The 27,874-nt window shown below is 41.9% G+C and overlaps 2 protein-coding genes across 3 annotated transcripts; one reads left to right on the forward strand and one right to left on the reverse strand.

Annotated features, from left to right (window-relative positions):
* Positions 1 to 201: 201 nt before the first annotated feature.
* Positions 202 to 13,660, forward strand: lig3 (ligase III, DNA, ATP-dependent). The gene is made up of 21 exons (XM_029519120.1): positions 202 to 317; positions 860 to 1,420; positions 1,579 to 1,707; positions 2,677 to 2,895; positions 2,984 to 3,135; positions 3,291 to 3,457; positions 4,199 to 4,276; positions 4,364 to 4,532; positions 5,931 to 6,086; positions 6,897 to 7,028; positions 7,119 to 7,198; positions 7,776 to 7,863; positions 7,964 to 8,041; positions 8,133 to 8,256; positions 9,169 to 9,311; positions 9,427 to 9,501; positions 9,901 to 10,047; positions 10,611 to 10,761; positions 11,350 to 11,429; positions 11,529 to 11,609; positions 12,107 to 13,660. Exons 2-21 carry the CDS (start codon positions 883 to 885, stop codon positions 12,338 to 12,340), a joined length of 3,021 nt encoding a protein of 1,006 aa, XP_029374980.1. The 5' UTR covers positions 202 to 317; positions 860 to 882; the 3' UTR covers positions 12,341 to 13,660.
* On the reverse strand, positions 11,166 to 27,468 carry rad51d (RAD51 paralog D). 2 transcript variants are annotated; one of them, XR_003841586.1, is made up of 12 exons: positions 27,098 to 27,468; positions 26,904 to 26,965; positions 21,518 to 21,636; positions 16,664 to 16,745; positions 16,339 to 16,473; positions 16,160 to 16,255; positions 15,962 to 16,052; positions 15,026 to 15,096; positions 14,364 to 14,531; positions 13,572 to 13,698; positions 12,461 to 12,501; positions 11,166 to 12,333 (listed from the first exon to the last, which is right to left on the reverse strand). XR_003841586.1 is itself a non-coding variant. In XM_029519121.1 (11 exons), exons 1-10 carry the CDS (start codon positions 27,177 to 27,179, stop codon positions 13,603 to 13,605), a joined length of 1,002 nt encoding a protein of 333 aa, XP_029374981.1. In that variant the 5' UTR covers positions 27,180 to 27,468; the 3' UTR covers positions 11,166 to 12,501; positions 13,572 to 13,602. The 2 variants fall into 2 exon arrangements, 1 of the variants encoding a protein (XP_029374981.1); XM_029519121.1 differs by having other exon boundaries at positions 11,166 to 12,501.
* Between the last annotated feature and the right edge of the window lie 406 nt (positions 27,469 to 27,874).

The following is a 27,874-nucleotide window of genomic DNA, read 5'->3' on the forward strand; positions in this document are numbered from 1 at the left end:
CCACAAAGATGAGCGGAGATTAACCGGATTAGCCTTCAAAATAAACCACACACGGCATCTAAAAAATAAAAATAAAAACCAATACGGCCTCTCTCGTGGCCTTAAAGGTGATGAAATTAGTTTTTCTTCAGAACGTGAACCTTAGAGATTATATAAGCACACTTTTAAGATGATTTAATAAAAACACTTTGCTGTCTTAGGTTTTATTTTGAAGCGAGAAGCGAAAACTACCTGCCTCTGTGGAGCTGTGGTCTAACAATGAGGAGCTGGAGCAGAAATTCAAACCGTGCCATCTTATTCATTTAACCTTCTTTAAGGTATAGTCTCTAAATGTGTGCACAGATATAATCGACGTGTCAAATAGTTTGTTTTTTTAACAGTTGCTATGAAATCCGCCAGCTAGCTAAGCTAGCTGAGTCTGTACGTGGGGGCAGGGGGAACGTGGCTAAAGCTAGTTAGCATCAGTTGCCTTCGTGTCTAAAAACTTCAATGTCTCTCTTTTCACGGAGTCTAATTTTCTGCTGAAACGTTGAAGAGGTTGAAATTAAACCGACTCTCTTTAATCAACAAAGTCATTGATAAATGGCGAAACGTCATCCTTACGAATTAAATTTTAGCATAGCATTTTCTCCCAAGTAACAAAATCTAGAAGAATCAGAAATCTCATTAAAAGAATTATTTATGTAACATGTCCATGTTGTCCAATCTTTGTTGTTTATAAAGGATCTGTACCTCTATAATGACGTTCATTTTGATGGTAACAATAACAGAAATGAGTCCAAGCACAGTCAGTTAAGGTAAAATGAATACACAACAAAAATTCATGTGACCTCTAACTATTGTTTTTGTGTGTTTACAGGGCAGGCCCACTGTCTCACCTGGATGCAGATTATTTTATTCAGTCCCAGGACTGTCTGTGCAGGCCTCCAGGCATTACGCAAGTATAAGTGCTTCTTGAAAGTGTGTGCACCATCTCCTGTCTCTTCATGCTTTGAACGGAAACCTCCACTTGTTTATGCATTACATTTTTTCAGGGAAAATTGTAATTTTTCCTCAGCAACCTATAAACCTAGCCACCTTTTAAAGTCCCCACTCAGACTTTCCCTCCATCAGTGTTTCTCCAACAAGCCAGATATGGCAGAACAGAGGTTCCTCGTGGAGTATGCCAAACGTGGCACTGCAGGCTGTAAGAAATGCAAAGACAAAATCCAGAAGGGAATAGTCCGTATAGGGAAGATTGTGCCAAACCCTTTCAGTGAATCTGCAGGGGAGATGAAGGAGTGGTATCATGTGAAGTGTATATTTGAGAAGCTAGAAAGAGCAAGAGCCACCACGAAGAAGATCGAGGACATCACAGACCTGGAGGGCTGGGAGGAGCTGCAGGATGAAGACAAGGAGCTCATTAACAAGCATGTTTCAGGTACAACAGATTCACACGCAAAATAACTTTTTAATGCTTACATATCTTAAACTTCTTTGACCTTGTTAAAGATCTTGTTATTGACAATTGCCAAAATATGATTTCTTTGCATTTACATGTTGATTATTGGTTCTCAAGCTTTCTGTTCTGTCTTGTAGACCTGATGGCGAAGGTCAATGCGAGTCCAAAGAAGAAAGTGCAGGCCAAGATGAACACGAGTGGCCAGCTGCTGGCTCCTCCTGCTGACCCATCTATCAACGCGCCACGCAAGTTTTCAGGTTTCACCGGTAAGATTTCACTTCTAAGGCCAAATTCTTTTTCTAATATAGGCGTTCTCAAAGTCAAAGCCAATACACAAAGCTGCTCAATGTTAAAAAGTAAAAAATAAAATCTAAAAGAGATGAAAACTTTAGGAATGACAATACACAATTACAAGTTCATGTGATGAAATAAAAACTGCACCATAAGAAATTTGCGTAAACAGCATGGACTGCAGTTTTTGGTGGGATGGAAATATGTTGCCTATAGGATGAATAAAGATTTGAACCCTAACCCTATTTATTTTTTTGATATGATAGATTTTGTCCACCATATGATTTGTCAAAAAAAAAAGCTTTAATGGAGAGGGCTGCTGCTCACCAAGGACATCATTCACTGTGTTGACAAAGTCTGGCCTGGAGCAATCAACTGATGGAAGTTGTGTCATTTGTCACTCAGTTCATTACTTAGTTTCATCCACAACGGAAGGCATCAGTAATAAAGTTTTGAAGTTTAAAAACACAAGTATAAAAATGAAAATGGACTGAAACGTACTATTCATTCATTCATCTTCTACCGCTTATCTGTTTCCGAGTCGCAGAGCATGCTGAAGCCAAACCCAGCTCACTCTGGGTCACCCTGGACAGGTCACCAGTCTATCACAGGGCCAACACACAGAGACACACAGAGACCAACAACCACTCACACTCACGCTCAGACCTACGGACAGTTAGGGTCACCAGTTAGCCCAAACATGTCGTCTTTGGACGGTGGGAGGAAACCCACGCAGGCACGGGGAGAACATACAAACTCCACACAGCAAGGCCTCAGGCATGTGAACTGAATCCATGACCTTCTTTGTGGGGCAGCAGTGTTAACAATTATGCCACCATGCTGCCTTGAAGCGTACTAATGTTGTCTAATTCAATCACTTCTCTCTCCACTGAGAGTCAGACTGAAGTCTTCACTTTCCATTCGCGCTGTTTCTCTTCTGTCAGCTACCAAAGCTGGAACCTCCAGCAGCTCAGGACCATCCAACCCCTCCCCTGCCAAAACCATCCAGGGCAGCAACCTGTCCACCCAGCTCTGTGACCCCCAGCATAAGGACTGCCTCTTCAGAGAGTTTCGCAAACTTTGTGCCACAGTGGCCGAAAACAACAGCTACAATGTCAAGACACAGATTATTGAAAAGTATCTGAAGAAGGGCTCGGGTGGAGGTTTGTGTCATCCATTGTTTTCTTTTTTTCAGCATCTGTAAACATCCAAGGAGTTCTGCCACAGTGCTGTCTTTTCTTGTCCTCCTAGACAAGTTTCATGGAGATTTGTACCTGACAGTTAAACTGCTCTTGCCAGGCGTTGTAAAAAGTGTTTACAACCTGAATGACAAACAGATTGTAAAACTCTTTAGCCGCATATTCAGATGCAACCAGGACGACATGGTGCGCGATCTGGAGCAGGTCTGTGATCCCTTTGTTCTTATAGGTGAACTCTTCTGCTTTCTGAATATTCAAGTATTTTATCAGCAGATTTCATTCTGCAATTAAAAACAGTTACGATGGAAAGAAGACAAAAATGACATTTTCATCAAAGAGTTGGTGCCTCTGTTTTCAAGGGAGATGTATCTGAGACGGTGCGGATGTTCTTTGAGGAGAGTAAACCATTTCCACCAGCTGCCAAAAGTCTACTGACCATCCAGGAAGTGGACGCATCCCTGACCCGCCTCGCCCAGCTGACCAAGGAGGATGAGCAGCAGACTGAGCTGCAGGATATTGCCAAAAAGTAAGACAGTACATCATTACCCCCATAATAATTACTGCTGTTACAAAATGCACTGAATGCATTGATGTCAGTGTCATCTTACACACAAATAAATGAAATAATGTTGTGACGTTGCATTTTTCTGTTCATATTAAAGTTGTCTTGGTAATGCTTCTGTTTAATGCCATGAATGTAACCAGCGACACACACCGTGTTAGAAATACTGCAAAAACAGAAATCTTGGCCTGATATAGCTAATGAACGGTGTATTTTAGTGGTAGTCTAATATTTCTTTTAAAGGTTGGCCAGTGATAGATTGTATTTCATTTCACAGTATTTGTAAATGATTGTTGTTGCACATTGTTAGTTTCCAAATACTTAGCTTGTCCTAGTTTTTTGTTAGTATTTGTTGGTTTTGCAGTGTGTCCGCCCCCACCCCCTTTTTTTTTTTTAGATTGTCAGCCTCAGGCATTCATTGGCATCTCTATGTGACATTTTTCCCCTCCACACCAACTGACACCACAGCTAATCTGCATTTATTTGCCCTAAATTGCATGTTGTGAGCTGTAAACAGGCAGGAGCTTTATTTTCTGTTGCACTGATAAAATATCTTGAGCAACAGTTTTCTAAATAATTGAAATAAACCAGATTCTTTGCTATATATTGTCATTTTAAATAATTTCTGGCCATAAATATTTCTATACATTCTTCATAAAATGAAATATCATTCCAGCACTAATAATTCTGCTCTGTTCATCATAGATGCACCAGTAATGACTTGAAATGCATCATTCGACTTATTAAACACGACTTGAAGATGAACGCCGGTGCAAAACATGTGTAAGTGTCTGTTCGCCCATAAGTGAACATCCACTGTGTCCAGACTGTAAAACTCTTTAGTCATTGTCTCTTTGACAACATCCACAGTTTGGATGCTGTGGATCCAAATGCGTATGATGCCTTCAAAGCCTCACGCAATCTGGGCGATGTGATCGAACGGGTGTTGAGGAACCAGCAGGAGGCGTCCAACGGCTCGGGGCCCAGGAAGCTCCTCACTGTGGAGGCCTCTCTCATGACCCCCGTTCAGCCAATGCTGGTGAATATCAACGCTAAGATGTTGAAAACGCACTCCCACTCCCTGATTTTTGTCTTTTTCTATCCTCATCTTTCAAATCAAGTGAAAAAAGAAACATTACGTGTCGACTCTCTGCATTGTTCAGCTACAGCTGACATAAATTTTTCTGAAACATACTCCCCCACATGAATGAAATGAACATGATTATACCTCCAAGCAATGACCTAATTCAATTGCTAAATCATTAAACATCAGGTATGTAGAAGTGGCCCAGTAATGTAACTATCCATTGTATGCTTTAGGGCAAGGTTTGTGGGTTTTCAGTGGAAGTAAAGCAGGAAATTAGAAATAGATTACCAATAAAAGACAATCATTGCTGGCCCCTCAGTCTTAGTACCAAAGGCACTGTTAGAGCTTTGCTTAAAGGTAGGTTTTATACTTTTAGATAAAAACAAAGTCAGGAGTGCCCCTATTTTCATTTTTTTAGTACATTTTTGTTCAGCCATTTATTCTAAATGAAGTAAACACACCTCCAAACATACATTTAGAAATATGTATCTGTCTAACAATCAATCTGAGCCTCAGCCTTTGATTGGCTTGTCGAAGGGTTGAATGAGTTTCAGAATGAGGTTTTCAAAGTGTTCCCAGCTGATGGTTCCAACCAAACAAACGGGCAGCAGCTGGACCTTCCAGATAACTCTGAACTGTAAACATGCTGCTAAACTGATCCTCTTCCCACAAATGCAAGTGTTAATTTGGCGTGATTTAAAATACCCCACCAAAAAAAAAAAAAAAAAACCCTACAGACCATTAAATTTCACATTAAACAGCAGACTTTTAATTACACAGTACGAAAGCAAATTGAAATTCACTGCAGCTCTGTCACATTTTGAGGTTACAAATGAATATCACGGTTCAGTTCCCAGCTTCCCACGGGCTCCAAACTTTGGCATTTTCAGTGCCAACTTCCTCCTTGACATCAGTTTGCGGAAGATAAAACGCTGCATCACTTTTTGTTTCATTCCAAAGAGCGGGGACGCTAAATTAAGTGCAATTTATTTTGATGTTTTTCTCTGAAATGCAATTAGTGCACACAGAACAGCAGGTGAACATGTAGCAGCAAGGGTCATACCGGGCTGCATACTTCTGTAACTCTGAAAGAGATAAATAACGTTCTGGGGAATGACACAGACACGCTGGTCAGACTGATTGGAAATAGCAATGTGCAGGTCTGCATTAGTAATCCTTCACTGCGCTGGAAAACTGTTACGTTCGACTCCCACACTGAATGTGTCAGGATTATTCTTTACAGCAGCCGGAGACGATCTCACCAGTGCTCCAACCAGAGGAATCTTTAAATGGAATCTAAATATCAGAAATTGGTTTGTTTGTTTGGATTGCTTCACTTTGTGATTTCAGGCAGAGGCGTGTAAATCCATCGAGTACGCCATGAAGAAGTGCCCCAACGGGATGTACTCTGAGATCAAGTATGACGGAGAACGAGTGCAAGTCCACAAGAACGGGGACAACTTCAGCTACTTCAGCCGCAGCCTTAAGCCAGTGTTACCGCACAAAGTTAGTCTGATCTCACACATACACATGGTACAAATGTAAACACGCAGACACTCAGTCTGCATGAACCGCCATAATGAGGTGACCTCAGGCTTGCCCCCGCTGGATTAGAGGTATTATCCTGGTGTGAAATTCAGACAGTTCCCACGGCAGTCCCGGTGTTTGCTTCTTCAGAAGGAGGCTGAGAGCCCTTAACATGCAGGAATAAATATCTCAACATCTAATTCATGAGCCTTTTAAACCACTAGAGGTTGCTGCTGTGCACATAATACATCACTCAGAGAAACTACGAACTTCAGTAAACTTCAGTAAAGTGCACAAAGGCACAAGGAGGAAAGCAGCAGAATGTGAAGATGATATATGATCATACTTATTTTTTATTTCCCAACTGCCACACTCCTTCAGAATTTGCCTTTGCTTTTCTGATTTGTGAGCAGCCCTTTGAGACTTTGGTGTCTGTTTAATTCTGGGCCAGGTGCAGCCCTCTAACCTGAATGGCCTTAGACACGTGTCCCTGTGTGACTGCTCCGCCCAACCAGGCTGATTATGCACCCACAGCCACCGTGGTCAGGCAATTTGGGGTAATGTTAGTGAATTATGAATTACATGCATATAAATGAAGGATAACACAAGACAACGAAAGATAGATGAAGGCGGATCGAGGACACAGGCCCAAAGTGTGCTGCAGTGTGCATAAAATCTCCACAGTCTCATGGCACCAGTCTCTTTAAGGCTGGCTGTAATTGGTGTTTCAAATGCTTTCTAATTCTGCTCGGTGCCTGAGCCCTGTTTGTGTCCATGTTGATATTTCAGGTGGCCCATTTCAAACAGTACATCCCTCAGGCTTTCCCCGGCGGTAACAGTATGATATTGGATGCTGAAGTCCTGCTAATTGACACAAAGACCAGTAAACCTCTGCCTTTTGGGACCTTGGGTGTACACAAGGTAAGAGTAGCCAATTTGTACAGCGTGAGTTTTGTCACAGTTTGATTTTTGACCATTGACTGTCAAACTAATCCTGCCCTCTACTCTCAGAAAGCGGCGTTTCAAGATGCCAACGTGTGCCTTTTTGTTTTTGACTGTATCTTCTTCAATGGCGTGAGCCTCATGGAGAGGTAATGTTTTCACATCGGCCGTTCATTAAAAAGCATCATTCACTTCCACTGTACAAAGAAAAACCCCTGATGGGACTGACGGGAAAGATGGTTGTCCAAGCTGCCTCTTTGTGTTTGTGCTCAGTAATCAGCGTTTTTTTTTTTTTTTTTTTATGCTTGTCATTCTGGTTTTATGAACAGTCCCATTTATTACTTTCTTCTTTTTATCTAAATGTAATTTCACTTTTGGGTTTGGTAGTGCTACTTGTGATTTATATATTTTCTGAACAAGATCAGATTAATGAAAAAAACTGAGTCTGCTGTATTTGTGTATTTATTTATCTCTACATTTCCGAAACATTTTCAGAAAAAGCACCTCTTTCCCCAAAACCAGAATGTTTTATGAGTTTGTATATAAAAACAAAATCCAAAGCCCTTTCCCATTTTACTCTTTATTTTTTGTGTGATGATTGAACAGCGTTTAATAAGATATTTGTTCAAATTTTTATTTTATGTAAAGATTTTATTCATCACTTGTGTGGTTCGGAGTAATAAGTGCTGCTGTTTTACATCCATTCACTGCTGTCATGTTCTTCAGGCCGCTGCGTGAACGCAGGAAGTTCCTACATGACAATATGGTGGAAGTCCCCAATAGGATCCTGTTCTCAGAGATGAAGCACGTCACTGTGAGTCAGACTCTGCCTGCTGATCGTTCACATCTGCAGCAGCTGCGACGCAGCACCTCATGCACTGTTGTCTGTCTGTTTTTGTCTCTGTGTGTGTCAGAGGGCAGGAGATCTGGCTGATATGATAACTCGTGTCATCAGAGAGGGACTTGAAGGCCTGGTGCTAAAAGACATTAAGGTGAGCAGCATTCATGATAAGTCTAATCTGAGATTCTCTGACTTCACCGTGGTGCAGTCTTATTAACTGTGTGTGTCTGTCTGTGTCTCAGGGCACTTATGAGCCAGGAAAACGCCACTGGCTGAAGGTGAAGAAGGACTATTTGAATGAAGGCGCGATGGCGGACTCAGCTGACCTTGTGGTGTTGGGGGCCTTCTATGGAAAAGGCTCAAACGGTCTGTACCGCCTCACTTCAGTAGTCTTTTCCTGTCCTTGATGCTCCATCTTCCTTGTCGTGACGGCTTTTTCTCCTTTTCCTGTAAGGTGAAGAGTGTGAGTCTGGCTGCACCCAAATTAGCTAACAGAGACATTTTTACTATTGCTTTTAAATTTTGATGATATGAAAAGCACTTTAATAATCAGAGGGACCATTATGCAAGTTTAAGTAAAATTGATGTTTATTGTGTCCTGGTAATTATACGAGCCGTCTTTTTACTCAAAAAAATACATTAGGATTTGTTATGAGCCAATTTAAAGCGGATTTAAATACAATCTGCATGACCTCGAGACAGACATCCGTCATGAATGTGTGTGTGGATCAGCCACAGCATTAACATCTGTTACTTTTTGGTCTATGTATATTCAAAAGCAGTATATAAATATTCCAGGGGTGCTCAAACCAAACCAAAGACTCTACATGGGCAGGAAATTAACAGGAACACATCTCCATTAACTCCATTTCATTGTGCGCTGAAATAAAGCCGGCACACACGAGGATGGGCCATCATTAGTTAAAGCATTCAGACAGAGAAGATATGGGAGCCATTGAGGAGGCAGCGTAATGAGCATGTCACACAATGGAAGCATAACAAATACAAAAACAAAGGTACACATCTCCAAAGCAAGGCTAATAAAGACAGCTCATGCAGTGTGAAAACAATGTAATAGAGCAGAAATAATAAATCAGATGAAAACACTTCATAACACACTGCAGGAAGGGAGTGGGAAGAAGACAACAGCAGCTGCAAAAATAGCCCCTATAAGTGGATTTGAATAGGCCAGAAATGGCACAGTGTAGGTGTGTTCTGGTGTTCGGAGGGGGTCCGAAGTCTAACCCTAACGTGTGCATGTGTTCCTCAACCCACCAGGGGGCATCATGTCCAGTTTTCTGATGGGCTGCTATGACCCGGACTCCAAGAAGTGGTGCACAGTCACCAAGTGCTCTGGAGGCTACGATGACGCCACCCTGGCCAGACTCCAGAAGGAGCTGGATGTGATCAAAATCAGCAAGGTCAGAGGAGATCCACTTAGAGGCCCGTCTGGAATATGGAGCTAATGCAATAAAGCTGAAAAATTAATCTTGTGCGTGTGTGAATGTGTATATGTGTGTGTCTCTCTTTGTGTAGGACCCAAGCAAAATCCCAGGCTGGTTGAAAATCATCAAGAACTATTATCCAGATTTCATTATACGCGATCCTCAGGTGAGATTTCATTACTCAGCACATTTCTATTTCCCCGTGGACACAGTTGTGTATCTGGGCACCGATGACCTTTAAGTGAACTGATCAGTTAAAAGCATCTCTTGCATTCGTCTTCAGCAGGAAAGTCTACAAATAAATTACTGCCGGGCATATTAAGCTAATGACCACCCACCAGAAGTGCTTCCAACCTCCATATTCAATTTAAAAAAACTGTCAGAGACTGAAAACATTTGATTGAGTTCCTCATCTGACTTTGAAAGTTTGAAAATAGACTCCAGAAGATAATCTTTTCTTAAATAATAATTATCGCAGCACCCTCGGCCCCTTCTTTGTCTTTTTCTTTTAAAGGCGAAAATAGTCATATATTTATCCTGTCGTTTATTTTCTCACTCACCGCAGCAAGCACCTGTCTGGGAGATCACAGGAGCCGAGTTCTCCAAATCAGAAATGCACACAGCCGATGGCATCTCTATCCGCTTTCCACGCATGACATGCATCCGTAATGACAAAGACTGGAGGACTGCCACCAACCTGCACGAGCTTAAAGTAGGATATGTTCTTATCCAAGTGCACGCCTGCGCAGCTAATAACATGCAGTTCTTACTGCAGCAGGAGTGAGTTTGAAAATGATACTTTCCAGTTCTTTGTTCATTTCATACCGCTTCCTTCAAGGCCCAGGATGTGAAAATGAATGATTGTAAATGTAGTTAATTGACGGAACCGGGGGAAATAATTAAGCACCGTCTCCTAATGATGCGGTTTCTAATGAGATCCCAGTCACAAATAATGCAGCAGGAATCAGTGGCTCGTTTGATACTGATTACCTAAAGTGTCTGCCCTGGGACTGGTGTTAATTACTTTCCTTCTCTTATTGTAATATGTGATGGAAAACTGGTGAGAAAGGGGAGGCAAAGTGAGTAGTAAATAATAACCAATGGGGAACAAATTATCTGTGGCACCAGCTAAGGTTAGTGTGATTTAAATACTGAGGAGGAGGAGGACCAAGTTTGCCGTCGGCGTCATCTGAGCTGAAATGCAGTGAAGCACGTCCGTGCTGAATTCTTTGACTCTGACGTCGGTCCGTGTTGTCATTTCATCTCTCTGGTCAGGAGCTGTATCGCATATCAAAGGAGAACAGTGATTTTAAAGTGACAGCCAAGCCGTCTACGTCCAACGATGACAAGGGCTCGTCGGGGGGAGACAGCGGCGGAAACTCCCCGTCGTCCTCGACCCAGGGAGGCGCCCCTCCAAAGAAAACCAGTGAATACACAAAGCGGCAAAAGAGTCAACTTAGCGACAGCAGTTTTACTTTTTTTTTGCCTCCCTGCTGTGTTGCTTGCAGAAGATGATGCTTATGAAACAGTTTTTTTTTTACCCTTTATAATTCAAAGCTATAATCTGTGTTAACAAGGCAGGATGCCTCAAGCTGTCACTGACAACAACTGATAAACATTTTATTTATGCAGACAACCCACAATTTTCTAGAAAAATTTCTCAATTTGTTCAAAACCTTATAATTACGAAGAAAATCAGAACTAGAAGCTTGTTTAAATTACTCACTTAGAAATTGTTACCTCATTATTCCCACAATTTGACTGCATCCAAACAACAAAGCTAATTTTGGATGCTGCTAAAATATTTTGTTTGTGAAGTAGAATCACAAACCCTTTGGCTTCACCCACAACCCACAACCACATCAATAAGTGTTGAAAATGCACATTTTTAAAGACAAGCAAAGGTCAGATTTCAGAAAAATACTAATGAGCCAGTAAAATGAGACTTCAGTGTGATGTGATGCTGCAACGCTCCTTTATTTGATACATCATCAATATCTTACTCGATTTACAGGCAGCACGCCGACCAAACCGAAGGCGGTGAAATCTCAGCCTCGTACGCCTCCTGTCTCAGAAGCACCCGCTGCCAAGAAGGTACAGTACAAATATGACCAGTTGTGACAATTACAAGTGCTGTGTGTGACTGTGAGGAACGGGTGGACCGCTCAAACGCCATGTATGTTTGACCACCAGGCGAAAAAGACCGAAAATGTTCACAGCAACGGACAACAAGCCAAAACGACGTCTCAACTGCTGCAGCCAAGAAATGATAAGGTTCGTCACGTCTCACTTCATCTGACTCGAAGGGTCATGATGCTTAAAAAAGAAAATGTAGAGGAGGAAAGCAAGCTATTGAAATTCTTAATTTAATGTTGTGTCAAACTGGATTGTTTGATCAGTCCATAATTTAAGACCCAACTTTTAATTCCATCCTCATCAACGTGCGGCTCGACTTCCAGTTGGTAATTCACTCTAAATTTAATTAAAAGGAAACAAATCGTCGGGTAAATTTCATAATTACTTGCAGCTCCGACTGTTTCATCAACACACTTTTCCGATCAAGTGTGCTGTTAAAACGGCCGAAACGCAGAATCTGTCCGTCCTCCTGGTCTGTGCTGCACGCAGCTCTTTCTCTTTTCAAAGTGCTCCTCGTGAATGTGTTTGTCGTGAACCCCGGTAGTTTATATGGCCAGATAAAAATCCACGAAGAAACGCTCGGCTCTCAGGTGTCTGAACCAAAGTACCGCTGGCCGGTTGTGTTTTCCTTGCAGACGCTGATGGACATCTTCAGCGGGGTGAAGCTTTTCATGCCCGTGTCAGTGCAGGACTTTGACAAACTCCGGCGGTACTTCGTGGCGTACGACGGAGACCTCGTACCGGACTACGACTCCGCCTCAGCCACACACACTCTGGCCGAACCGGAAGAAGACAGCCAGGCCAAGAGAGTCACACCCAGCTGGATCTGGGAATGTATCCGCAAGAGACGCGTGGTGCCTCCCTGTTAGAGGAGAGAAAGTGTCATTTCAGTCCACGTGAACAAAAGCTAATCGCCGTAGCACGCACAGTCATTTATATTTATTCTTTTCCCTTTGTAATTGCAGGGGTCGAGTTTGGACATTACTCACTTAGATTTTGTCGATTCCAGGTATGAAGAATGCTGCTGATCCTGGTGATAGATGTGTAGATGAGTTTTTCTGAAGACTGAACTGCCCTTTACATACAAATCATGTAACAAATGAAAGTACAGACAGGAGAATCAAAGGACGTGGACATGAAATGATTATTTGTTTGTTTGTTTGTTTTTTTTCTCATTTAAAATGGGGGCTCTCTGCCATGTTGCTGCATAGCCAACAAAAGAGAAAGCCTGTTTTCTGTTTTTACGTTTCCTAAAGGCCGCGACGAGGAGAGGAGTATACAGTTAGTTTACAAACTGCGTACAACTGATTATTATTTTATTTTTTTTGTTTACTGCCACAGTGAAACACTTGGAAGTATTAAACGCAAGATCTTGACAAAAATGTGTCAGCAAAAAAAAAAAAATAAACAACAATGCTGATAAAGCTAATAAACACTTCTCAGAATAATCCTTTTAACGTTGTTTACAGTCAACCTGCAAATGTGACAAACATCACAGAGGCTTCCGCCAACTGACTCCCTGTCTGAAAACGGAGCGCTTCCTGAGATCGTGAGACGACTTATTTGTTTAAAATAACTTCTCTCTTCCCAAACCGAATACGTGTCAGTCTAAATCATCAGACTCTGTAAAATCCAATGAGATGCTGATTTTTTTTTTTCCCCTTTTTACCGCAGCCTTCTGCATCTAATGGCTCTCAAGGATGATTCAGATTTGCCTTTTTTCTCTCCAGGATACTTCAGGCTATGAGGTGGCTTAATTGAATGTTTGAATGTATTAAAGCTCTAAAGAAGCAAAATCCACTTGAACCTGCTCTGCCTCCCCTGAAAAGCCTAAAATATATAGAGGAGAAAGATTTCTCTACCTCTTTATTCCTCCCTCCTTTCACCAGGTATAAAGAAGCTCTCAGGCCAAAATATTAATGCTGCCGAAGACGACTGACAGCATCTCAGAGGGGAGATATTTCCATCGGTGTGATCTAAATGGGTCAATTTTTGCAGCAACAATCTTTCAGGGCTGAATAACTGCTGAACTTCATTTTAGTTATTGAATATTTTTGCAGACGTTTTCTTTCAAATTTGGTCCAGATGACATCCACTTACCTTTTGGTCTGAGGATTACAGTCGGCACTCATCACGGATCAGTCTCATCCAGTTTTCTCTTTCCGGAGTGTTCCACTTGAGAGCGGCTCCACCACTGCAAGTCCAACTCTTCTTTGATGAGACAGGGCTAAGAAGTAGAGCAGACGACGGGGTCAGATGTTAGATGTTAAATAATAAAAAGGCTGCTGCAATATCAAACATTCATTTGTGTGATCTTCAGCCTGAATGTGTTTCATCAAAGCATTTTTGTTTGTTTCATTTGTTACACAATTTTAATGAGTCCAAAAAATATGATGTGCATAATTAACATGTTTATGGATGGTTATTTATATGAGGAGGAAAAGTACAACAGTTTGAATAATAGTTCCTTTAATGCATTAGCAGCTGAAACAGCACCAGAAATTACAACAAATCCCATAAACTACATGGTGAAGTTGTGGAGCAGAATCCTGCACACGTTATGACTTATTCATGGAAACAATGCCAGTGGCTGCTGTATATGTTTCCATACTGCAACAAACACATGTTTTCATCAGGACTGGATTAATAATACACAAATAACACTGAACTGGAGACCAATCAACGCCTGGATTACATGTGAGCCAGAGCTAATCTCACTTGCTTGCACTTTCTCATCTTGTAGATGGAAGTTTTTGGTAAACAGTTGACTGTCCTGTGTCACCATCTTTTAGTAATTAAATATATATTTTTAATTTTCCTCGCTGTAAGCTGCTGACGTTTGCCTCTCGATGAAAGAGAATGAACAACAAATGTCGATGCTGCTCGTCGTACCTGTCTTGAAGACTTGATCAGCGTTGCGAAGCGCAAACTGGAGCAGCTGGCGGCCGCGGCCTCCTCCACCCGCTCCAGCAGGACTCTGGTTCTGGGGACGTGACTCCACGACGCTCCGAGGCCTGGCTGCACCTCCCCGCTGCTGCTCCTGGTCACATGGTTGGTCACCTGCAGGCAGAGACACAGACACATTTAGTTTTTTTCCTCCTCTCTGGATTATAACATCACTTCTACCTTCTGTTTTATGATGATAGTGACAGCTCTAAAAGAGAGAGCAAAAAATAAGTAGGACGAGCAGATTGTCCCACTTTTAATCAAATGGGACATCAAACAGCTCGTCGTATTATCTTTATCTCTTTTCTCGATGATCTGACGTGAAGGCAAATTTTTCTTGGTGCATGCTTTTTAATGCGATCACTTTAATTTTCTTTTACATAATTATACTCACACACCTGAACTTACAAAGGTGTTTTTGTTTTATGCCTTTGATTTCCAGAAATGATGTTTATAATCCCAAACAGAGGTGGAAAAATATGCTTAGTTTTCACTTCAGGTCTGAGAGCAACATCGAGTGAAGGGATGAGAAGGTTAGCGAGGAGTTTGGATTGACACTGGAAATGCATCTCGCATCCAGAGCAGTCAAACGGCCGTGTCGTCCTTACTAAAACGGCAGCATTGAAGTCCTTCGCCAGCGTCTTCAGAACTCCTGCCACTTGTGTCATCAAGGACAACCCTGGAGACACAGGAGGTCATGAAAAAGTTTTAGTTGGCTCACTTTGTTTTTAGTGCTTTAGGAACGTGCACTGCTGCAAAACTGAGATGCCCTTATCCCTCCCACTGCATATTAACCTTGATAACACAACACTTATTGATAGTTTAATATTTCCTGTACACCACTTCCTGTGTGAACACGTCACGTCCTCTGGACGTGGCCCCCTTCATGACCTCGGCCGTCCTAGCATTACGTTGGACTGTCTGAGATTCAGTTATGATGCATTTCTGACTGAAGACACAGTGATGAAATGTTTGCCCGAGGTCACGGCTCAGCAGCACAGCCCGCGGAAACCAGAGATAACAGAATTATCAATGAAGAGGAAACCTGCTGCTCGACTTCTCTCTGAAGGTTTGCATAGAAAAAACCGTGGTCAAAAAAGGGGCTAATTCACAGAGAAGATTCTCTCTTTTTCAGAAAGAACATTTTCTGACATGAACAATTCATTTCTGGTGCGGCTACTTCAACTCATTTTTGAACTGGTATCGAACTGCGTTTGTTGATGTGCGCTTTAGAGACAGTCTGTAGTGTTCTTTTTATACCATTTTTTGTTTTTTTTGTTTTTGTGGATTATCTTCTCATGAGGAAACTACAAACTCAATAAACTTAGCTTTTATAGAAAGGCCAGTAGAGTTACGTTAAAATGTCCAAAGCTTTGAAAAAACCTCACTTTCTTTTGACTGGAACTTACTTAGAAGTCAGGGAACCCTGTTGTGATATATATTTTTTAATAGGCTCATGACAAGCATTTGTAGTTTACAGGCTCAGATGTAAATACAGCCTCAGGTGTGACGTACTGTGATGGACTTGCAGAAAGAGATATCACCTTCATTTTGTTTGCCTCCCAGTAGAGGGGAGATAACAGCTGACACCGAGTCCACAATCACCGCCTTGGCAGAGCCACCGCCAGCAGACGCCTAATACAAAATGTGACAAAATTAGATTGCTGGAAATTTGATCTTTCTTTCTCAAAAGGTTCCCAAGGTGTGGAGGGATTGTGGTGTATTTTTAAGCAGAAACATACCTGCTGCAGCCCACCACTGCAGAGACTGTACAGACAGTCGAGTAAGGAGTAGACGTCAAACGAATGAAAGACGTGGATCCTCTGAAGAGCCTCCATCTGAAAGGCGACGGCGTCTTTCTCACATTATTATATATTACACGTCGTGATGTTTATTTAAAGCCTGATTTCTGTCAACACACCTGCTCTTCTGTGTTACTCGTCTCTGATTGAAGCATCTGAAGCAGGCGGCTGGCAGTCAGCCCTCCCGTCGTATCAACATATATTACACTCTGTTTTAGGTGGAAGGAAATGTGCACCGATGCGCCAAAACACACCTACAGGACGTGACAAGCACACGGGGAACAGTTAAAGGAAGCCGGGATAATGAAATGTGTTGGTTTAACTATGATAAAAATTTTACATCAGTATTATTCATTTTCTTGTATGAGACAGAGGGGACTCTGCAGAGAGAGTTTATGAGACTGAAATCATCCGTGATGGAGGGGGAAGGTGGGAAATGTTCACCTGAGATTTGCCACTTCCTGGGCCTCCTGACAGCTCTGTTATCTCTCCAGTATACAACCCCGAATCCAGCAGTTTATCTAAGCTGCAAGAAAAAAGGTGCAATTCATTACTCACCGCTGCCATCCCATGTAATAAACTATTAAGTCCAAGTGCATCTGTAGGTCCAACAAAAAGCACAGTTGGGCAAACATAGCGCACACAAAAACACACACACACACACACACACACACACACACAGCACACATTAGGTTTCTATTATTAAAATGTTTGGGCCGTTGCTAATTTCAGTTGCTTTTTGATTGCTTCTTATCGAGCTTAGCCACCAGCTGCAGCTTTCAAATTGAAACTTTCAAAGATTTGTGTGTGTGTGTGTGTGTGTGTCTGTCTGCAGAGGGTCAGTGTAAAGTGAAATAAACACAATCCCTACAATTCATGTCATCTTTTAACCACACCATCCTTTTTTCTTTGGAGACATTCTTGATCCCCGGATGATGAATCCTACAGATTTCCTGTCTCACTGTTTGGAGGCTGGCAACAAACTTGCACAAACACTGGAGGACAAACTCGGAAACTTGCTTTTGGAAGCAGAAGTGATATCAATTAACTCACGGTGGTGAATTCACAGGTTGCAGCTTCTAACTCTGCTGAGCTGAGCTGGTTACAGCGGTCAAGCTTTGACCCTCCCTACACCTCGACGTGTTTGAAAACTCAAACCGCAAAGAGGCCGCACGGTAAATGGACCTTCGTGTAAAATGGTTTGATCCCAAGGTCAAGAATGCACTTTGGGCTCTCAGACATAAATCTTCCTCTTTAATGCTGCTCAATTACCTCCCATTTCACTATCCACTTTTATTACTCCATCCACTTCTTCCAGCATGCATCCCAGCTGAGGCCAGTTACAAGACGCTGATCCAGTAGCCTCGAACTCAGGCGGGAACGTACCCGGATGGACGTGTTATCCATCTTTATTGACAGGGACATACTGAGTGAAAAAGGGTCTGTACTTAAGATTCATGACCTCGTCCGTCTTGTTATAGGCTCTTTGTTGCTGCACAAGTAAATCTTCCTCGAATTCCACCTTCAGGTTATTTATACGTGACCCCTTCCACCTCAGTGTGTCTGCTCTTTTTATGTGCTCACACCGACAGAAACTGAAACAATAATAAAAAAAAAAGAAACAACCAATAAATCACCTGAGGTCCACTGAACAAAGGGTGGGCCGAAGTGGTGGCGTGGAGCTGCAGGTTTATTTTACTAAATTGCACCAAAATTTTACAGAGTTATATTTCAATCATCACCAGCAAAGCACAGTTGGTGAAATCACATCATCGTGTGTGCGACGATGGATGTGACAGGCTTACAGTTGAATCTGTACAGCCCAGGCCCTTCAGCTCGAAGGTTAAATTTCACCGGCGGAGTGCGGTTGGTTCATAGCGGTTCTCATCACTGACAGCATGATTGTGAAGGGGAGAATCGGTGGGGATGGACATACTTGATTATGGCAGCCATCCCTGACAGCGGTGCACAGAGGGCTGCACTGTTGATGAAAGCATCAGGTTGCACTCTTGTGAGACTATATTGTCGGGCTCAGGAGGATGAAAGTGAAAAGCCACAGATCCTGAATTTCCCACAGCTCCTCTCATCACAGGGATCAAAACACTGTGCAGTCCTTGAACCCAAAGGTCTTCATTTTAGTGTACGATTGGACGGAAGCGATGGAAGAGACCCAGATTGGAAGACGTTTCTACATTTCTGAGTTCAGAAATTCTTCTGGTCACGCCCAGCAACAGGATTTCCAGGTTTTGCCTGCTTATTTTATTTTGAGCTGTACTGGAATGGCTTTTACGAATTTACAGATCAAAAAACTTTATTTATCTTCCCTTTCACGCAACCACAACCTCTATCTGAAAAATTCAGTTCTAGCTTCTGCGTCTTTTAGGCCCTGCTGCCAAAAGAGCAAACTGTGTTTGGTTTTTGATTGGCTGGCTCCAGAGACTACAAAAAGAAAACAGCGGTCAGATTCATTTTGTTTCATGATTTGCTCAAATTTATCCAAATGCCTCTGTGCACGTTGAGCCAAAGGCTGACGCAAAAAGCACAAACGGACCACGCTAATGACACACTGAAACAACTGAGCAACACAAGCTACAGTACAGACAGCACAATCTGATCTGACTTGATGTCAGCATGAGGTGGAAAGAGAGGTAGAACTGCAAATGAGGTGTTCAAAGCATTTATGCCTTGACGGCTTATTTTTTACATATGTTCACCTTGAAACTTGAGAATACAGCCACAAAGCCAGTAAGTATAGTTACAAAGAACATGACATGACTTCTTTGCAGAAATGGTGGAAGTCAAAGGATTAAGGTGTCTGTTGCTGCTTCAAGTGGCCGTGGGCTAATGAAAATGCTGAGCTTCAAAGATGAATCCTCCGTGTGAAGGCTGCGACAGAGGAGGTGTGAAGTGACTGTCTTGATTGTAGGCTGAATCTTTCAACTCAATCACCACCAACCGTCTCTACAGCGGCGTGACATTACCCATTACAACATTACAAGTGTTCACAATGAGGAAGAAGAAGTGATACACGACACACACACATCGATTATCAGCCCTCATCATTCACCATAAATCAAAAAAAATCACCATGGAAGCCATGTTTGTTGTATTGTTTGGTATTCTGAGAGGCCATTCAACAGTCTTTATCAATCATTGGTTACTCAAACTGTATTTGCAGTGTAAATTGAAACTCAAATGTTTCCTACTTATTCTAAGTAAAAAAAAACAAAAAACAAAAAGAAGTTGGTTATTTCATTAGGTTATGGGAAAAAGCTTTTCTTTGAGCTTTCATGATTACGTTTTGATATTTCTATTAGCTGGATGAAATAAAACCGTCATCCTCTGAAGACCCACATTCACTGTGCTCATATCAAAAAGCTAGAAAAGAGAGGGATTGTTAAAAAGCGTGTGCTGCCTTCACAGCTTCAGGGCTCTAGGTCAGAGAAGTCTACACTTAAACGTCTTCAATGAGCATGACATTGAAAATTGGAAATACAAAATTATCTGCATTAATTCATTCAGGCTAAATTCTTTTCTAAAACAGAAGAAAAGAGGAAGGAGAAAATGTCAGATATCTGTTTCTGTAATGAATATAGTTTTCTCTAACAAGCTCAGTGATGCAGTGACCAACAAGAACCTGTGTGTGTGTGTGTGTGTGTGTGTGTGTGTGTGTGTGTGTGTGTGTGCAGCCGTCCAGCTGAGTAAAAACAAGCGTCATGCTCAGCCTCAGTTAGGATGGAAGACAGGAAACTTCCCATTTAGTACAAACAGATTAAAGTCTTTAAGAGTTTCTGCTCTCAAAGAGACATCCTGCCAATTTAACAGGCACAACCGGCTAAAACTAATCCAGTCTAATGCAACAGTCCAGCGTCGCGTTACAGCGTTCAGGTTCGTTGAACTGCTTCAGAGACACATCTGTATGCTGTTCCCCTCAGAATATGTTGACCAACATCACAAACCTGTTTCTGACCCCTGAATTAACATCATAACCTTTGTAACGTTTCACGCAGGGCTCTTCTGTTTGGGGAGCGACAGCTAAATTCACGTTTCATCACATCATCTCTGCATTAACCCGCACACACAACGCCGACTTGAAAGCACCATTCATCACTTCACTTTTTCCACCAGCAGAGCGCAACCAAGACACACAAACCACACTGGGCTTTGCTCCTTTGGTCGATTCACTTTCATATTGCTAATCCAAAGCACTAACTAATTCATGAAAACCTTAAAAAGAGCCATGGGGGGGGGGCAAACAAAACACCTGTGGTCATTAATTATGCTGAAACCGTGAGCAGAAAAAGTACCATCCTATAATTTATATCACAAGGGTCCATTTCACAGGTTTGTCCAGGGAAGACTGTGTCCTGGCTCAAGAGTATCCCCCCCAAAAAAACATAACAAAACAACAACAAAAACAAAACACAGCCTTTCGTGGGGTGTTGTGTTGCCATTTTGTTGGCTAAGTACTGCTGTGACACAATGCCATGCAGGGATCACTGGGAATTTTTGTTTCCTTTCAAGGCATTAAAGTTTGATTTTCTGATGCACCGCAGAAATGCTTTAAAGGCTTTGGCAATGGTGTTGAGATTTTTTTTTTTTTGTGGAAAGTAGTCAAGCTGGAGGCCAAGTGAAGGCAGCTGATATATCAGAAGCCACTTTAGGTTGCATTCAAGAGCCAAATGGAGCTGTGAGCAAAGAAGCCTGCTTTAGCTGCTAAAATAACACTGATGCCCTGCTGTATTTTTAACTATAGCATCCATCCTCCAGAAGCATATTCCACTGGCCCCGTTCGATGCAAATTTCATTGTAACAACACAGAAAAAGATTTTAGTTTGATAGAAATGGATCGATTACAAACATCTTTGGTAATGTATGATACTATGGATTTCACATTACTCTGTGATCGTGCAGAGTCTGTACTGGTTTGCGACCCTGAAGAGGAACACTTGCACACATAAAGAACTATCTCCTCCTTCATTTCAAGACCGTTTTATGCAAATTAACTTGGACCGGTGTTTAAAATTTCTCATTCCGCGGATTACTCCGAGCAGATCTCAGTGTCCGCATCAGGGTCCCCTGATAGAATTTCTAACAAGCATCGCAAAATCACTTCTGCCCCTCAGCTAACTGCAGCAAGTGGCTTTTAATTCAGTACGCGGAGAACTGTCCTTAGTAATACATATTTGATTTTGGAGGTGAACCTTCCTCTAAGCTCTTGTGGCACTGAGCCCTCCGTTAAATCCTCCAGTCCCTGAGAGACAAAGCACTGTGCTATGTGTGCAGAACTGCCTTTACCTGGGATTTCCAGTGGAGAGAATGGCTGTTGAACTCAGCAGTTCCTCATACAGATCAGCGCCGGACACGGGGAAAGCAGTGTGTTGGGCCAGTAGCACTCGGCGGATGGCAAACAGGGCCTGGAATACAAACAGGACAGTGATTTTTAAAACTGTTACATGGCTCTGCTACACATCATGGGTACTGATCCGCCTCGGCCAGCCATGCCAGATTGTGTGGTTTTCTGCCAATTAGTACCATTACGTCTGAAATCTGATGGCGCAAGGTAAAATATTTTGGCTTGTTCTGGTGTAATTGGGGTAATTCCACGTTGTTGAAGTGAGAGTGGCAAAAAAATTCATTGAACCCTGCAATTATGTACCAAATAACACACAAATTGTCCCATTGTACATGTTGAAAACGCCCTTTAAATATTCTGTCATTCAACAAAAAGTATCTGAAACCTCTCTGTTTATGAGATCAACAAAAGCTAACTGGAGTTAGCTTTTTCAAACCTGGAGACCAGTAAATGATACAAGATCATAGACATGTGTTGGAGTTTGTGCCTCACCATCAACTAATACAAATCACGCCTCACAAAAAAGAAACAATATAGAGGAATTGCAGCTTTAATGGAAGCTGAGAAGCTCCAAAGAGTTTAGATCTTCATCGGTCCACAGTCGGCTGAATTGAGCATTCAGAGAAAATGGACCAAGAAGCTTCTTAGAAAAAAACGGAGCTGGCTCAACCAGATGAAGATCTTTGGAATGGAGCTGGAAGCTGCTGCTCTCCAGAGCAACGCCATCCAAAAAGGGAAGCACGGCAGAGGGAGTGTGATGATTTGGGCCTTTTGCCACTTCTGGGTCTAAGAGGAAAACTGAAGCTGAAAGAGATCTCGTACAGGTCAGCGTCTAAGTGGCCATGTGGTGCGGCAGGACAATGACCTCACACATCAAAGTAAACCTTCAACAAAATGGCTTCAAACAAAGAAAATCCACCTCCGGGACCAGACCTGGGGAGAGCTGGGAAATCCTGAGCAGATGTCAGAGGTGAGGCCGCTCTGTAGGCCCGAACTTAAGATAAGATAAGATAAGATAGACTTTATTAATCCCTTGGGAGGTCTCCGTCAGGGAAATTGTTGTTCCAGCAGGTACAGCACCGACAAGAACAGTAAAAGAAAGCACACAGTTTGAAATATATAAACAACAAATGTACAACCATTTGTTGTTCCTGCTGAACATTGCGATGGCAGCTACTGGAGGAGCTGGCAGGAGGTTTAGTCCGACGCTCTCAATAATGTCGGTGTGGTTTTAGCTAACAGAGCCGAAGGATTCCGATCTAGAGTTTGATGATTATGTGATGAATAATTTTCATTAAAGATTAATCTATCTTTGCTTCTTGTCTTTTTCCTGGCTTTTATTTTCCTGTTTCCTCAAACTCTGACATAAAGCTGCCCAAACAATAATGGCTGTCCACGGCCCTTCACACACCTACACTATTGCACGGGAGGAAATATTCAGTTTGAATGGCTATCTTTCAGCCAACACACTGCCAGCAGAATCCTGTCAATTATTCAATGACATGAAAACAAAAGCAGCAAGTGTTAAACATTTGGGAACCTGAAGGAGAAACTATTTCATATTTTTAACTGGAAACTAAACGGAATCATTTCTCAAATCTGTTGTTGGTGAATCCTTTTCTGAATGATTAATGGAGTAATCTCTTCAGCACTTGGGCAGGAAGTAATCTGATTCTAGCTTTGGGGGGGAAAACACCAAATTTTGTAAAATGGAAAAACAAGTTTTATAAGCAATGTGAAATTTCTGCCGGTATTTTGTTGCGATGGAGCCAGCAGCCACGCAGAGCTCTCCTCCATTTTGGGAATACTTAGTTTGATAGTGTAATTACCAAACAAGCTAACTCTATTGTAATGGAAATAAAGTTAACTCAACTGAATTACACAAACATTACACATCAAATTTGTTGCCCAATTAAACAAAGTGCTGTTACCACAGAGTATGGAAACACACGGCATCAACAAACACGTGACAAAATGTTATTCATCAAGAGCACAAAAATGAACTAAACCCAAACAGTGACTGCAAAAAATAGCAGTTGTTACAGAACTGAATCTTCTTCATGATTAGTCTGCACGTCTAGCCTTTGAATCAGAGCTGCAGAAATATTTTCAAAGCTGCTGAAGTGAAATATAATTCTGCACCCCCTCAACAATTAAACTGCAAAAGAATTAGGCCATTTAAAGACATGCACAGCACTTGTATTGGTACAGGTAAATGCATCCAAGCAAATGAGGTTTACTGAACTCTCGCATCATCTCATCTCATCATGAATTGGACAATCAGCTAACTTTAGCTAACTGTGGGAGCTTGGATCAGAGTTTGGGAGAGGATAAGAACTCTGGTGATGGAGGAAACAGTCCTGCAGAGATGACGTTATCACAGACACACCACTGGGAACGACTTCCACTTCTGAAGCTTCACCGGGGTGGGACCTGTCCATCACATCTGACAGATATTTTGAGAATATGGGGAGATTTCCTTTCATTTTAAGTCTCTAAGACAAGTAGAGCGCTTCATGAAAGGTCACGTCGGCAGTTTTTCCTCCTCCTCACAAGGTCTCCTCATGGAATATTTATTTTCCTGTTTTAAGTAAGCAACTATGTGATTGTCTATTTGACGTCTGCACTTTCTACACTGCAATCAGGCAACACAAGTGCATCCCACGGGAAGGTACAACGTGACATCAGTGGACCGCACCATTCGGGCTGGGCCGGGACGATCTGCATTAAAAGGGATGGTGGAGGAGAGCTTAGTCCTATTTAGCAGACTCACATTCTGATTAGTCTCTCCTTCTGGGCTGAGAGGGTTCCCTGCTGAGAGGATTCCCTGCCTACGTTCAAGTCCAGCAGCAAGTTATGCAGCCAAATACGACAAATCTGTTGGGTCTCAATTAGTGGGAATTTTAGCGATGAAATTCAGGCTGCGGTCTCACAAGATTTAAGTGTTTTATAGCAAAACCTCACCTTGTTCATCTTTAACTAAACTGAGGGAGTGTGCTGTGGTGCAACGTGTCGGTACAGATGACCTAGCACTGACCTGCTACCCGACGAGCGTGCACAACAATGGTTCGTATTAACAGCGGGTGTCTGCCCAACCAGAGGGTTGCTGGTTATCAGCTCAGGGGATGCCTGCAGGCTAAACAACCAGGTCAGGAATTCTAGCTCAACCACTTGGATGAAGCTAAACTTGCTACAGGCAATGATGGGGAAAAAAAAAAAAAAAAAAGAATATTGAAAAAATATAATCTCATGCATTCAATCATTCATTCATTCTACACTTTAAACTCAAATCACCCCAGTCTACGTGGGATGTGACTTCTGTGACTGAAAAGTTTAGCTATATGCCAAAAACATTATAAGGAAATGTAAGATAAAGTTGTAACTGAGTTGAGACTGCACAATACATTTTACCCTTTTAGACCTTTATATAATCTTTTGGGGTCAAATCATTTTCCAATGCATGTCCAGATGGTGTGTACTCTGCTGACACAGAGGATCTGTTAGTGTCTGAAAATCCCTCACTTATCTTTTTACAAAGAACGCCTGCTTTGACTTCCTTGTTCTGTCCACCCACGAAATTATTCACAGATACACTTTTATTGAGAAAAGCACCTTCTGGGTTTACTTTCTAATTATTTGCACTCTGTTATATGAGAAAAACTTTGGTGGAAAATAGTGTTTATAATTCAAGAAAAACGTTTTCTTTTATCTGCCCATAAGGTCAGAACTGGGCTTCGCAGAATTTCTTTCATGATCTCTGCTCTCTTTTCGTGGTTTTCCCTGAAAGGGAGATTTAAAACTGAAAGAGGTGGCCTCTGTTTGTGCATTCAAGCTGATAATCGAGGAATCAGTGGCAGAGCCAATGTGGATTTCTTCAGTTTCCCTCATGACTTAAAACTTTCTGATGATATATAACCTTATTCAAACATACAGAAACCCTTATATACAGTGCTACTTCAGTGCAAAAGCTACAATTTTTGGATTTGTAGATTTATGGCGTGTTAAGAAGGGAATACAACCCCAAAGCAAAGAGATTTTAAATGTTCCTTCAGTTATTTCTTATTTCTTGCTTACGCTGGAAAGTTTGGACACCCTGATGAGTCAGAGCAACACAAAGAGTTTCTCATTGTTGTTTGGCTGCAGGACATTTTCATTCTGAATGCATTGATATGCAGCGGAATCTGTCCTCTCCATCTCTCTGTGCAATGTTTCCTGCTCAACTGGCCACCGCACAAACTCAAAGGACAATATTTCCACCCCCATGATTACGAGTGAAGTTGTTCTTTAGGTTTTGGCTTCTCTGAATCCTTCATACACTGAAACCTTGATGAGGTTAAAGTTTCCCCCTGATGATCCACCACGTAGACATGATTAGTGTGTTTGTGCTGCACAGTAGAACAGTACAGTACCTCCTCTATGTGAGCCAAACCCGCCTACAGCTCCTCAGAAGGGATTTTAATCTCTGCAACAGAACCTGCTGGCACATTTCGAAGCCTCCTTGGTCATCCAGATCTCATCCTCACTTTCTGCATTTTCTCTATGACATTTCAGACAGCGGAGACTTCCAGCTGTGATATTGCATTACAGCTTATCCTGCCTTGAAAGCATTTTGCTCACTTCATTTTCCCATTCTCACAGTTATAACATTATAAATAAACAGAAATCATGAGGTCTGGAAATTTAATAAAATGAGAATACCTAATAGACAATTTTCAGCCTCCATTAGGAGACCTAATGAGGCAATTAGGTCGTTAAAATTGTGAATATGATAAATGAAACATTGCACTAACTTAATTAAGTTTTGCACATGGCACATTTTTTTTCTGTTTTTATAATTTCTGTAATAAAAAGTAACAATATCTGTTTGCTGTGTTTAAAAGCCAATTGACCGAGGATTGGCTGAGCAATGCAACTGGACTCTACATGATAAAAATACATATATACATAGCTCTATTTACTCAAGAGACACAAATAGTTTAATGAACATCACAAGAAAATGAAACTAATGAATTGAACCGTTGCTGCGAAACAATTTGCATGACTTCATAAACAGCAATGACCCGTCCTGTCAGGGCTGCACATAACAAGCCCAGAGGGAGATCTTTTTACATTGAGCCTGCCCTTTATTTTTTAGTTATCAGCTCTAACAAAAAGCCCTTACACAGGGAGAAACTCGGCCTGCACAAAACCTACACAAAAGAAAGCTATGAGTTTATTACAAGGGAATAAAGAGAGACGTAATGAGTATTTGGTCTGAAGTGGACGAGGTGAAGTGTCACTGTAAATGTGCACGATCCAATCTGGTGTCATGTAAATATGAACAAATACCTTAAATGACACGGAGCATCTCTGTGCAAGCTCTTCGATGTCAGATGAGACCAGATCCTCCACTGTGGAAACAAAACTCTGAATCAGGTCCGGACTGTTGGGAAGCGTCCTCAAACAAACACAAACACAAACACACACACACACACACACACACACACACACACACACACACACACACACACACACACACACACCTGTTTTCACATCAGCTGCACGAAGGTCCCGGACCAGATCCTCCTCCAGTCCAGGACACATGCCCCCCCTCAGCAGCACCATGTTGTTGTTGTTGTTGTTGTTGTTGTTGTTTTAATGTCATTTACTCATTTAACGTCAGAAACGCCAGAGAGCTAGCTAGCCGGCTAGCGTTGTTTTTAGCTTTGTGGCTAACTTTAATTTCGCGTGTTGTCGTTGAAGACCGTCTGAATTACTCCCTAAAAAACCTTCTTCCCCGACGAAAGACCGACCGTATTTTTACTAAAACAAACGTACACCTCCACAAAACTGACCGTATCTTTACTAAAACAAACTCACGTCTCCACGAATGTCAAAACTTTCTCCACAACGCTACACTACGGAAGCCTGGACGTGATCTGAGCGTCCGCGAAGGGTTAAATAACGTCCTCTTGCTTGCCGTAGTAAATCGCGCTTTGTTTGGTTTGTGTTGTTTTAGTTGTTTAGTAAAGTCGTTCTGAGCGTCGTGTTCTTGTTTATTCTCGTAATGATAAGTGAAATTTAAAGTTGTAATGAGAAAAACATATTTGATGAAACTTTTTCCAGTGGTAGCCTTCATATTAGTGCCTGATGATCATCTTATTGTCTGCATACACAAAGACTGATTTAATCCAACACAGGACGTGGCCATGGCCAATGGAATTCATTTATATCAACGTAAATGCCATATTATGAGTTCATCACCAATGACTGAGCTCCTCAGACTCTTCTTTTTTGTCGTTGTTTGATTGATTGTTTGT

The sequence above is a fragment of the Echeneis naucrates genome, chromosome 14 (genome assembly GCF_900963305.1).
Source record: "Echeneis naucrates chromosome 14, fEcheNa1.1, whole genome shotgun sequence".
In the NCBI taxonomy this organism is placed as follows: domain Eukaryota; kingdom Metazoa; phylum Chordata; class Actinopteri; order Carangiformes; family Echeneidae; genus Echeneis; species Echeneis naucrates.

Coding starts and splice junctions, on each gene's coding strand:
- lig3 (XM_029519120.1), top strand. CDS start 883: ATGCAGATTATTTTATTCAGTCCCAGGACTGTCTGTGCAGGCCTCCAG. Junction 1,708..2,676: donor CAAGTTTTCAGGTTTCACCG/GTAAGATTTCAC, acceptor CTCTTCTGTCAG/CTACCAAAGCTGGAACCTCC. Junction 11,430..11,528: donor AAGCACCCGCTGCCAAGAAG/GTACAGTACAAA, acceptor TTTGACCACCAG/GCGAAAAAGACCGAAAATGT.
- rad51d (XM_029519121.1), bottom strand. CDS start 27,179: ATGGTGCTGCTGAGGGGGGGCATGTGTCCTGGACTGGAGGAGGATCTG. Junction 21,637..26,903: donor GATGCTCCGTGTCATTTAAG/GTATTTGTTCAT, acceptor TTTGTATTCCAG/GCCCTGTTTGCCATCCGCCG. Junction 16,256..16,338: donor CGAGTAACACAGAAGAGCAG/GTGTGTTGACAG, acceptor GTCGCCTTTCAG/ATGGAGGCTCTTCAGAGGAT.